The sequence below is a fragment of the Garra rufa genome, chromosome 15, assembly GCF_049309525.1.
Source record: "Garra rufa chromosome 15, GarRuf1.0, whole genome shotgun sequence".
NCBI lineage: Eukaryota > Metazoa > Chordata > Actinopteri > Cypriniformes > Cyprinidae > Garra > Garra rufa.
Genome location: NC_133375.1, coordinates 6,527,197 through 6,539,171, shown reverse-complemented (window position 1 = coordinate 6,539,171; position 11,975 = coordinate 6,527,197). Strand labels below are relative to the sequence as shown.

Here is an 11,975-nt window from a genome sequence, read left to right as displayed (position 1 = left end):
CTTAAGCCTAGTCCTAGACTAAAATGTAAGTCTGAGTTGTTTCAACTGAAATAAAATTGCACTGATTGATTTTAAAATATATCAGTGCCTTTGTTTTGTCTCAAGATGCACACCTGTAATGTTTTTTTCTAAGCATGTTTATAAAAATTACTTAAATGTCCTAATTGAACTATGGTCTAATCCTGGCTTAGTCTAAGCCCTGTCTGGGAAACCGGGCCTAGATCATTTAAAAGCTTGGAGACAGTATAATTTTTTTTTTTTTTTTTTGTTATATATATGTGTGTGTGTGTGTGTGTGTGTGTGTGTGTGATCCTGGTCCCTCCCACCAGTCTTAAGTAGCACAGGTATATCTGTAGCAATAGCCAAAAATGGGTATGGGTCAAAATTATCTATTTTTCTTTTATGCCAAAAATCATTAGATTCATAAGATCATGTTCCATGAATCTATTTTGTAAATTTTCTACCATAAATATATCAAAACTTAATTTTTGATTAGTAATATGCATTGCTAAGACCTTCATTTGGACAACTTTAAAGGTGATTTTCTCAATATTTACATTTTTTTGCACCCTCAGATTCTACATTTTCAAATAGTTGTATCTCAACCGAATATTGTCCTATCCGAATAAACCATACATCAATGGAAAGCTTATTTATTGAGCTGATAGATGTTTAAATCTCAATTAAAAAAAAAAAAAATTATCCTTATGACTGGTTTGTGGTCCAGGTCACATATTATATATATATATATATATATATATATAAATATAAGTAAATAAATTAATAAATAAAATAAATATTATTTCCATTCATCAAAGAAACCTGAAAAATTTCTACTCGGCTGTTTTAAACATAAGTGTTTTTTAACAGGAAATCTGAATGATTATGTGACTGGAGTAATTATGCTAAAAAGTCTGATTTGAAACCACAGGAATAAATTACATTTTAAAATATATTCAAATAGAAAACAGTTATTTTAAATAGTTCAAAATTGTACTGTTTTTGCTGCACTTTGGATCAAATAAATGCAGGCTTGGTGAGCAGAAGAAACTTCTTTAAAAAACGTAAATCTTGTACCACCATCACATGTAAACACACCATTCGAGTTTCCCAATCAACACATCAGAGACCAGCTTGATCTTTTTATAAACAATTTATTTTCAAGTAGTTTTGTTTTTATACTTAACCAGATTTCCCCACCAGAGTACTTATTACCAGCTCAGCCACAACCCTGTTGCTGTGATCGCGTTTACAACACAGAAATCAAATATAAAAAGAGAGAAGGAAAAGGGGGAAAAAAAAAGAAACGTGTGTCTTAGTGAACTTCCAATAATTGAGAGTATACCAGTGATTATGTCAAGCAGAAAAGAAATTAAAAAGGCAACAAAATATACAAATGCAAAACAGAGCTAAGCTAAGTGGTATCGCTATTAACACTAGCCCCTTTTGAGGATCACATGCATGGAGCAATGTTCCTTAAAAAGGTTGACCTGGAAGAAAACAAAGAGAGAGAGAGTTTTAATGAACAACTCAACCGTGTTCCTCAAAAGCCATAAATACGATTACAAGGGTTTAATCTAAGAGCTTGTTAAATAAACTCAAGACGACCAAGACTAGAATAATCTCCTTTAAAGATGATCTCTTAGTTATTAAAGTGATCCATGCAACTGGAGGAGGATGTTTTAAACACTAAGTAAACACAGCAAAAGAACGTATGAGAAATGTGAAGAACATACCCTGAAAGAATGAATAGGGAATAACCTGAGTCCAATTGTGGGGGCTTTACTCCAAGCCAATCAGCTCCACATCAAATATGAGGGTTGCGTTGGGAGGAATGATGCCCGGGTGCCCCTTGCTCCCATAAGCAAAGTCCGGAGTGCAAGTCAGCTTGGCACGCTGCCCGACACTCATCTGTTAAAACGGGGAGAGGTCATTTTATCAAATTAAGTCCAGTAAGAAACAAGGTTTAAAGAAATGACTCGGCTCGAAGCAAAAGGGACGTTTTCCAATTAGGCCGAGATCTACTTTATGAACACACACTGTGTGCCATTAGATAACAGCTCAATGTAGGTCAGGCAGATTTATATTGCAAACTCGTTTTTCAGAGGATATCAAGAAGAATGTGTTTATGTGTTTTAATTACCTGGGCTACTCCCTCATCCCAACCACGGATGACTTCCTGTTTACCGATTTTGAATTTGAAAGGCTTTCCCCTGTCCCGGGAGGAGTCGAACTTGCGTCCATCTGTCAGAGAGCCTGAGGAAGAAGAAGAAAAAAAAAAGGGGGAATTAACGTGGATATGAACGACGTTGCGTCAGGAGCGTTTACCACAAATGTTTCATTCATTAAAACAAGTACAGCAAATATTAAAACGGCCTTCCACGACTGCAAATCACAATAATTTCGATTCATCAGAACAAGGGCCGTTTGAAAGGAAATATTTGGGCGTTATAAATGCCCAAACAGGTTTTGACAAGACAGGTTCCAACCAATCACACCCACGGAGAATTCGAAAGGCAACATTGTAGCGTCAAAACATTCGAATCTAAACATTCAGATCATAATAGACGCGGTAAAACAAAAAGAACGTTCGAATATAAAATTCAAAAACGTCTACATTGGGCAAATATACCCGCTATTTTTATCTCACCATTAACGATAGTAACATAACCACTGTATGTCCGCAAAAAAAATAGGCCTTATCAAATCCAATGGAGTTGGAGCTGTTTATTAACTTTAGAAATAAAACGAAAGATTAAAGATACAAATATTAAAGCTAGTTTCAACCATAACGATTTAAAACCTCCATGAGCCGCTCGCGGATGCGAAAGTGTCTATTGTGTCAATGCGGCTAATAAGCTAATGCTGGCTAACACCCTTCATTCGATTCATCAACACGATGACTTGTTAAACTTACCCACGTAGTGCACGACACACGTCTGTCCTTTTTTAGGGTAAGTACTTCCTAAAATGCAAAGCAGGAAGAAAAAAATATTAAAGATGCACCGCAAATCTTGTGGAACGAGGTTAGTGTTTAGCTAACAGGCTAACGCCCGTGATGGCCAAAACAGGCAAAATGTGTGGATTTAAAAGCGGTTTATGTGAGATATATAAGTGTTGTTTTTTGTGATTTGTCGATGTGATTGCATCTGTGGTGCGTTTTACCGTCTCCAGGAGTAATGGTTTCAACCTCGACTCCCATCCTGGCTGCTTGTTTTGACTCCTGAAGCTCTGCACACAAAATGCGCTTCAGTAATTCAGTAATTGTGATTGAGGGCAGAAACCCCCTGTCTGCGCCACACACACGAGGATGCAGCGCCCCCAGCGGACAAACGTCGAAGAGCACCTCTGTACTGTACGTCTATCAACCACTAATCGACATATTAGTTATAGTTTCAACTGGAATTCCACTTAGTACAACGAAAATGCGCTAACTTAATTCTGATTATTGTATTATTACTTTTTCTCTTTGCACTGTACATGGTCTTTTTTTATGCAATTTCTATCTCCTTCACAACAAGATCATCTTTCGTCGGTCATTCCTGGGATTTGGTAACATTTCGACTTGAAATATTCATTTTTTTTAAAGACATATGATTCGTTTTCTAAATACCCCAGATGATTATAGGCACATATCAAAAAATATACACTACCGTTCAAAAGTTTGGGGTCAGTAAGACTTGTAATAGTCTTTAAAGAAGTCTCTTATGCTCATCAAGGCTGCATTTATTTGATTAAAAATATAGAAAAAACAGTAATATTGCAAAATGTTTTTACAATATAAAATATATTTTATTATTATTATTATTATTTTAACATACTTTAAAATAGAATTTATTCCTGTGATGAAAAGCTGATTTTTTTTATCAGCTGTAACTCCAGTCTTAAGTGTCACATGATCCTTCAGAAATCATTCTATTATGCTGATTTATTATTAGAATGATCAATGTTGGATAATATCAACAGTTGTGCTGCCAAATATTTTTTGGAACCTATGATTTTTTTTTTCAGGATTCTTTCATGAATAACAAGTTTAAAAAGTACAGTGTAAATGTACAGTACAATGTAAATTATTTATTATTAACTTTTAATAAACTTTTAATTATTAACTTAATACATCCTTGGTGGAAAAAAAGTATTAATTTCTTTAAAAAAATAAAAAAAAAAACTGACCCCAAACTTTTGAACGGTATATAAATAAATAAATAAAAATTTCCCACCGCCTTCTATTATTTTCATTTTTTTTTTCCCAAACACCCTTTTTTCTCAATCCTGTAATGGACAAAAAAGGATTGGTTTAAAAAGGATTTTTTTTAACAAATGTAACATTTATTATATTTCTCACATTTTTACAGGACTGAAGCTAAAATACACTAATTTTGTGTCAATGGTCTCTTTATTTATAATAATAATAATAATTTAGAAGTTTAACTAAAACCATAACTTTATTGTTTTACTCCTTAGCATGTTAGTAGTAATCAGCCAGAATTTTTTTATTCTTAATCAAGTTCCATATATTTTTCCAAAAAGGTTGAAATCTGTAACAAATTTGAAGGGATGGATTTCCTTCAGTTTTAATTTTTGGTTTAGTTTCTCTCTCATATTGTTCCCTTATTTCTGGGTCAACATATCAGCATGCCCAACATTGTCTTTATGCTGCAAATGTGGGTGTAATGTCTGATGTAGGATGCTTGTCAAAGTTTAAATGGACATATTACATCAAAAAATCTATTTATAACAAACATATAATTTTGGTAAGTATATATTTGCTGAAACCATGACTATTTAATTATTTATTTCATTAAAATTATTAATAAATGAAGTAAATAACTCAACCCTGTCGCAAGTTTACAACCCCATAACAATGAGAATTACATATATTTGTGAAGGGGCTTTTCACTTAAAATGCCCACTACTCATGTAGTTAGGAGAGTAGACCGTATATGTCAGCAGTAAAATAAGTACATTGTATATACTTATGGATTAAAATTTTTCATTTTAATTTTGTGACAGGGTTGAGTTGTTAAGGTTGACAGTACCCTCCCTGACTATAATATGCCTCAAAAATGTGAATAAAAAGTATAATACTACTAACCATTTTTGCACTACTATTAAAGAGACCTGAATGATGATTTCTGGTAAATATTATCACATACAAGCAGAGTCTAAAGTATTATGGGCGTAGAATGGTTAGTATGACGGGGTTGACTTTAAGACATAACTTTAAAGTCTGTTTTTTTATAAAATATCTTGCAGTTTTTTAGAAAAATATTCTTCATAAGAAAGGAACACAAATAAATGCTTACATTATTGCCCAAACAGTTTAAGATAGATGTAAGACAAACTTTTATGCTAAAAAAAAAGTTTTTTTTTTTTTTTTTTAAATAGCCTGTTTCCACCACTGGAAAAAAAAATAAATAAAATGTTATTGTGACTTTTTATCTCACAATTGCGAGTTTAAATCTCGCAATTCTAACTTTTTTGTAAGATATTCACATTTTTGAGTTATAAAATCAGAACTGGGAGATATAAACTCTTAATTCTGAGAAATGAAACCAGAACTGTGAGATAAAAACTTGCAATTGTGAGTTATAAAGTAAGAATTGTGAGATATAAACTCTAAAATCTGACTTTATTCTCAGAATTGTAAGATATAAACTCATAGTTGTGATTTATAAAGTCAGAATTGTTAGATAAAAACCTGCAATTCTGACTTTTTTCTTAGAGTTTTGAGTTTATGTCACAATTCTGACTTTATAATTCACAATTGCAAGTTTATATCTGACAATTTTGAGAAAAAAAGAATTGGGAGATTACAAACGTGCAATTTCTACTTTTTTCTCATCAGAATTGTAACACATAAACTCGCAATTGTGAGTTATAAAGTCAGAATTGTGTAATATAAACTCGAAAATCCGACTTTTTTCTCAGAATTGCAAGATTGAAACTCACAATTGTGAGTTATAAAGTAAGAATTGTGAGATATAAACTCAAAAATTTGACTTTTTTTCTCAGAATTGTAAGATAAATACTCGCAATTGCAAGTTATAAAGTCAGAATTGTTAGACATAAACTCGCAATTTTGACAAATAAAGTCAGAATTGTTCGATAAAAACCTGCAATTCTGACTTTATAATTGGTAATGGCAAATTTATATCTCAATTCAGAGAAAAAAAGTCAGAATTGTGAGATGAAAAATGTGCAATTCTGACTTTTTTTCTCAGAATTGTAAGAATTCGCAGTTGTGAGATATAAAAGAATTGTGAGATATAAACTCAAAAATCTGACTTTTTTTCTCAGAATTGTAAGATAAAAACCTGCAATTCTGACTTTTGTCTTAAAATATAAACTTGCAATTGCGAGTTATAAAGTCAGAATTGTAAAATATAAACTTGAAAATCTGACTTTCTTTTGCTCAGAATATCAAGATATAAACTCACAGTTGTCAAGTCAAGTCAAGTCAAGATTATTTATACAGCGCTTTTTACAATACAAGTTGTGTCAAAGCAACCTTACAGTATTAAAATAATAAAATAAAATGTCAATAATAATGCAAGAGTTCCATATTGCAAAAAGTCAAATTGGGGAGGACTCATCTGGTTCCCATGGCCTTGTGCCGGTGGCTGTTTAGGGTAGGAGTTCTTTCTTGATGATCTGTCTCTGGGGCTCATCTAGTTGACACGGTAGTTGTAAGAAATAAAGTCAGAATTGTAAGATAAAAACCTGCATTTCTGACTTTTTCTTAGAACTGAGTTTATATCATGCAATTCTGACTTTATAATTTTATATCTTACAATTCTGAGAAAAAAAGTTAGAATTGCTAGATTTATCTCACAATATTTTTTTGTGTGATACAAAGTCGAAATAACCTTCTTCCATACATTTCAGACTAAATATCATTTTAAATGTAATTTAAGGGAGCAAAATTAAAGTGGAATGAAATTCAAAGAAATTTACAGTTGTTAATGCATTTTTCAATAATGCTTTTTTTATTTCAGAATAGTGTATGCAAAAGTACTACTATTTAATCCAACTGCACTGACATTCTAGTGTTAAAAATGACTATTCAAGTGTATCCGGCCCCGCCCACCGTACCGCAAACCACGCCCACCCACCGTCACAAGTTACGCCCACTGCAAAGAATCTTTCCTCCTCATTTCCACTTTTCACTATCGCCGCCTAGTGACAAGTGATACGAATCATATTCCAGTATATTAAGAACAACGGAACTCATTCTGTTCGTTTCCCCTTCCCTTTTAAAGCATTTTAATTATAAAATTACAGCGTAAGTGTGTTTTCATGTTTCAGGCAAACTGTCTACATTAATGGTGAGGTGTTTGTGAATCATTTTCCTGTCCATATGAGCGAGTCATTGAATCAATTTACTCAACCGATTCGTTCACAACACTGACTCAGGAACGCCACTCCTCTGTATTTCTCTCGAAGAGCATGCATCGACTTTGCTTTTGTTCGCAACAGATGAAGTAAGTGGCAGTAGTGTGGCTATATGTAAGTTAGGTTACTCAATGTTAACGTAAAGTTGATTTGTAGCGAATATAGTTGTGATTTCCTACGCCCTCATGCCTAAAAAGAATCACAGCTGTGCAAGATTAATATTCAGAAACACGCTTGTTTCTATGGTATTACTTATTAACTTTAAATTTAAAATTTAAATGTACAAAATTGTAAAACAGCGTCAACAAATTGTAAAAAAAGAGGTTTATTAAATAGAGGTTTAAAAAGAGTTTAGGGAGTCAATGGTGCAGTTCCATACAGACAAGTTTGCTTGTAAAGTACTTAACGCATTGTTTGCAAACTCTACACCCATGTAGCTTTTGACCTCTCATCTGGAATATCTTGACACTTAAGTGCAAATTCATATGTTTTACTCAACCTTGATTCATTAGGTTTCACACTTGATTTATATTGCTGTGATGATGTTGGGTAAGTTGATTTATGAAGTTGGATTGCTGACTTGGCACTCGACATCCTGACATGTGAATCAGCACTCATGTTGCAGTGTTTCTGAGAAGCTTGACAGGCATTAAGATGAGATATCATTCTAGTCCTTGATTTGAAGATGAAACTCTGACTGGAGTCATAGATTTGTTGAAAAATGGGGACATTTTCCTCTTCTAAACTGGCAGGCATTGCAGTGTTAGACCTAGAAGCAAAAGAAAATGCACAATTATTAACATTCATAAATCTTATTAGATTTAGACATTGGCTGATACTTGAAAATCCTACCTAGAGTTTCCGAGATCTTGTTGAATCTGCTTCTGACGTGCTTCATTGATTGGATACAGATAGAAAAACACTAAGCTCACCAGCAAAAAGGCAATTGGTATGGGAGCCAAAAGTAATTTCAGTGCCAAGATGACTCCATCCGCATGACTACATGCACCTGCTTTATATCCTGTGTAGCTTTAACAAAACACAAGGTTAAAGCTCAATATATCATGGTGAACATTTCAGACTTCTACAGAAAGGCTGAACTATTGCAAACACGAGCTTGGTTTTGTTCTGGTCAAAACTGCATGAGAGTATTTAAAATCTTGCAGGACACCGAGTCAGTGTCCTCAATATTTTTAAGAACTGACCAGCTGCCACTTTAAATCAGGCATTACATTCGCTTAGAGAGAGCGAGTGCTGACTCACTGTAGTGTCATAGTGGAGATGCCAGCAGACAGACCTCCTCCAAGCTTGTTGCAAAATCTCGAGCAGGAAAAAAACAGGGGCTCCAGGCCCTTGCAGGACGGGTTTTGAACGGCAAACTCATCCACTACATCTGGCAGCATTGACCTGAGCAAAACAAGGCATTTTAGGCATTCAAACCAGGTTTTTATATTTTCTTAAGAAATGTGAGTGATATTTCCCTGTGCAAAACTCACAACCACCATGCTAGGGAGTAGGCTATGTGGTTGTAAGGATGTTCAGAGTGGTTTTTAGTGCATTTCTGTGGGATTTCTAGGGTGTTGCTTACTGGCTTAATTTCAAACCTGTACTTCTATACTTCTGCGTAAATTAGTGAGATTTTGTCACCTATTTTATCAATCGACAGGCAAAATTGTATGCCTGTTTGCTCATAGACGTATTCGCGCACTTGTCCAAAGATTTGAGGTATCATTGATATGCTTCATACAAGTGATTCAGGTATGATAAATACGAGTGTCCAAGATGAAGAAATATTTTAAAAATCTAGTTTAAAAGACATTTATCAGTCATTTTCTGCAACAGTTTCTAACTCTAAAATGTCATGTTGACCATCAAATAAAAAATAAGAATATAGGCTACTTTTTTACTTTGGAATACATGTGCTGTATTTAAACACATAACCATTATCAAATAATTTATATTTGTTAAATGTATTTTTTTTTAACCATGATTTATTAATTATTTGATTTGGCTGCTTTTCCAAACAATATTATTAAGCAGTGAGGCAGTTATTTTTAAGCATGACTTAGCATTTTAGAAAGATTAGCATGTTAAGCTACACTGTAACCGATTTTTGTAATTTGAACAGTATTTTACTGTAATATCTACAGTAAGATACTGTAAAATGTATATACAGTATTTTACTGTAAACTGCAAAGGATTATGGGAAAATATATGATCACTACTGTAATTCTCCACTACTGTAAATCCGTTTACAGTAGTGAACTTGCCCGCGAAAAATTGACCAATGGCAAGGGAGATTTTTTTTTTTCCTGTTGAGAGGAAGTGGCGGTAAAAAGGACAAAAGAGAAATGTTGCATCAATAACTCGACAAAAAGGTTAGTATATTATTTCTGTTTTAGGAAAAACTGAACAATTTTAATTTGTTTTCACTTGTTAACAGCAAACTAACAATATTCATCGTGTTTTTCGTGTCGGTAGCCTTTTTTTTCTGACTGACGGCCGGGGCGCCGCCATAACGGTGAAAACCTGGACTGGTGAGTAAATTAAGGTGACCTATATTAGTCGAAATAAACTTTATTTAAACTGAGAAACACGTTTGTATATTCGGCTGCCCTTTAATGCAAGTTAGTTCGTCTGACGAGCCCTTACTCAAGCTTAACAGTAAACTGAGGTGAAATACTGAGGTAAAGTGCGTTAAGCAACACCACTGTTTCTGTGGAGATTTTAAACTGTATTTTCAAGCCCTTCTTTTGTTTGTTATTTTCAAGTTTCTGGTCTGGATGTCGTCTGTAACGTCTGAGCGCGGAGGTGTATTTTGGATCTTCTTCTGTGAATGACTGCCATAGTATCGATGATAACATGAACTGGTAAGCTAATAATGTCAGTAAGCCGAAGTTGACAAACTTAACGTTAGTCACAGAGCAGCATAATATCTTTTAAACGCTGCCTCTTTATAGCTAGCAAGGTAATTCTCTTCAAATGATGTTTAAGTAAGAAATGTGTGTATGAATGTCGTATGTAACTTTATAGACGGTCCCTTCAGTGACAGACGTGACATAAACAGCGCGCTAACATGAAACACTGAGGTAAAACTGAACACCGCGGTTAACTGCATATTTTGTGTTTTATTTTCAAGTTTGTGGTCTCGTGGTCATGTCGTCTGCATCGGAGGTGTATTAGAGTCTTTTCTGGTGATTGCCGTCGTCGCGGTGCAAACAACAGGTGAGCTTCCCCTTTCATCAATTTAACTAAGTTAATGTTAACGTTACTAAATTAGCCAAATTAGCCACAGGCTGCTGTTCTCCACTGACTTGCAGAACAGGTTAACTTTTTAAAGAGAGTAACGAGCTAGCAATATATTAATATAGCAAGTTTTGCTAATAAATATGATAAATGCTTATTTTATTAAAAATGTAAATTTTATTACTGTACAGTAGTTGTCTTTTCTGATCATAAACTATAGTAACACTAAAAGGGTGTTGTGACACTGTCTGTTACAGGAGATTTCTCCAAGCACTAACTGGATGCTGACCATCAGATGCAGAATCATCATACAGCCAGCTGTCCATTTTACAGACATGCAGAATCAGGTAACCCAAAACACATTTTGTTTTACATTGCATTTACATTCATGCATTTTTCAGATGCTTTTATCCTAAGCAAGTTATTGTATTTATATTGTTATTTATTGTATTTCGTAAGGTATTCATTTCCTGGGGGGTGTTCCATAAAACAAGTTTACCAAATAAGTCAGGCTTATTTCAGTTAGTCTGACTTATTTTGTGCCAAATCAAGTGACAATAAGTCAGACTAACTGAAATAAGCCTGGCTTATTTGGTAAACTTGTTTTATGGAACACCCCCCTGGGAATGTTTTTTATTACCATGTCTTGTCACATCAAGATTGAGTTTGCATGCGCATTAAAATTATTTCTATTAAACCAGCATTTAAACAGCAAAATGCAGCTGCTTCAGGTGTCTTTACCTTACTGTAACCTTTAAATTCATAATAGCAATCTTACCATCTGTCAAATTTAGATTATTGTTACTGTAAAGCAACAAATAGAGATTTTTTTAATCGTAGTAGGCTTATTATATGCACAGACTTTCTAGGAAACACACGTTTAGAATGTTTATATGAACAGATTAGTTAGCATTTAGCATGGTCTGTGGCAGACTTTACTAAGTGTCAGGGCAACAAAATGAGATAAACAAGAATGTAATATTAAGTCATTTAAATCATGAAGAAAATATTGTCTTTGTGCTCCATTTAGTAAAAATGGTTTTAAACAAAGCCATGTCTTGCGTCTCTGCACACAGCAGTGTTTAATTACTGAATGAATTTACCTTTTTTAAACACCTTGAATCAGTGATTCACTGGCCCATTCATAAAATTCTTTATAAAAAATTTCAATAAAAAGTTTCTTCAGTTTTTTTTCTTACTACAGCGTTCATATGTAGTATATAATAAAAATACAGGGTTCGTACGGGTGCTTGAATTCCTTGAAAATGCTTGAATTTTAATGTAGTGTTTTCAAGGTTTGAAAAATGCTTGGATTTTGGATGAAGTGCTTGAAA

At 33.8% G+C, this 11,975-nt stretch overlaps 2 protein-coding genes across 2 annotated transcripts in view; both read right to left on the bottom strand.

The window, feature by feature from the left end:
- Positions 1-1,134: 1,134 nt before the first annotated feature.
- On the bottom strand, positions 1,135-3,275 carry fkbp1aa (FKBP prolyl isomerase 1Aa). The gene is made up of 5 exons (XM_073819314.1): positions 3,166-3,275; positions 2,918-2,965; positions 2,144-2,256; positions 1,737-1,911; positions 1,135-1,490 (listed from the first exon to the last, which is right to left on the bottom strand). The coding sequence occupies exons 1-4, from the start codon at positions 3,200-3,202 to the stop codon at positions 1,783-1,785; spliced, it is 327 nt and encodes a 108-aa protein (XP_073675415.1). The 5' UTR covers positions 3,203-3,275; the 3' UTR covers positions 1,135-1,490; positions 1,737-1,782.
- Positions 3,276-7,818: 4,543 nt separating this feature from the next.
- mfsd2al2 (major facilitator superfamily domain containing 2a-like 2) overlaps positions 7,819-11,975 on the bottom strand; it is a 36,472-nt gene continuing 32,315 nt past the window's right edge. The window contains exons 13-15 of the mRNA XM_073819194.1: positions 8,659-8,802; positions 8,248-8,424; positions 7,819-8,164 (exon numbers count right to left, since the gene is read on the bottom strand). Coding sequence (XP_073675295.1) covers positions 7,819-8,164; positions 8,248-8,424; positions 8,659-8,802 — 667 coding nt within the window. The remainder of the gene's footprint in view (positions 8,165-8,247; positions 8,425-8,658; positions 8,803-11,975) is intronic.

Excerpts from the sequence above, each read along its gene's own strand:
- fkbp1aa (XM_073819314.1), bottom strand. The coding sequence starts at position 3,202 with ATGGGAGTCGAGGTTGAAACCATTACTCCTGGAGACG. Across the intron at positions 2,966-3,165 it reads AACCATTACTCCTGGAGACG|GAAGTACTTACCCTAAAAAA; the intron begins GTAAAACGCACC and ends TTTGCATTTTAG. Across the intron at positions 1,912-2,143 it reads GGGATGAGGGAGTAGCCCAG|ATGAGTGTCGGGCAGCGTGC; the intron begins GTAATTAAAACA and ends CCGTTTTAACAG.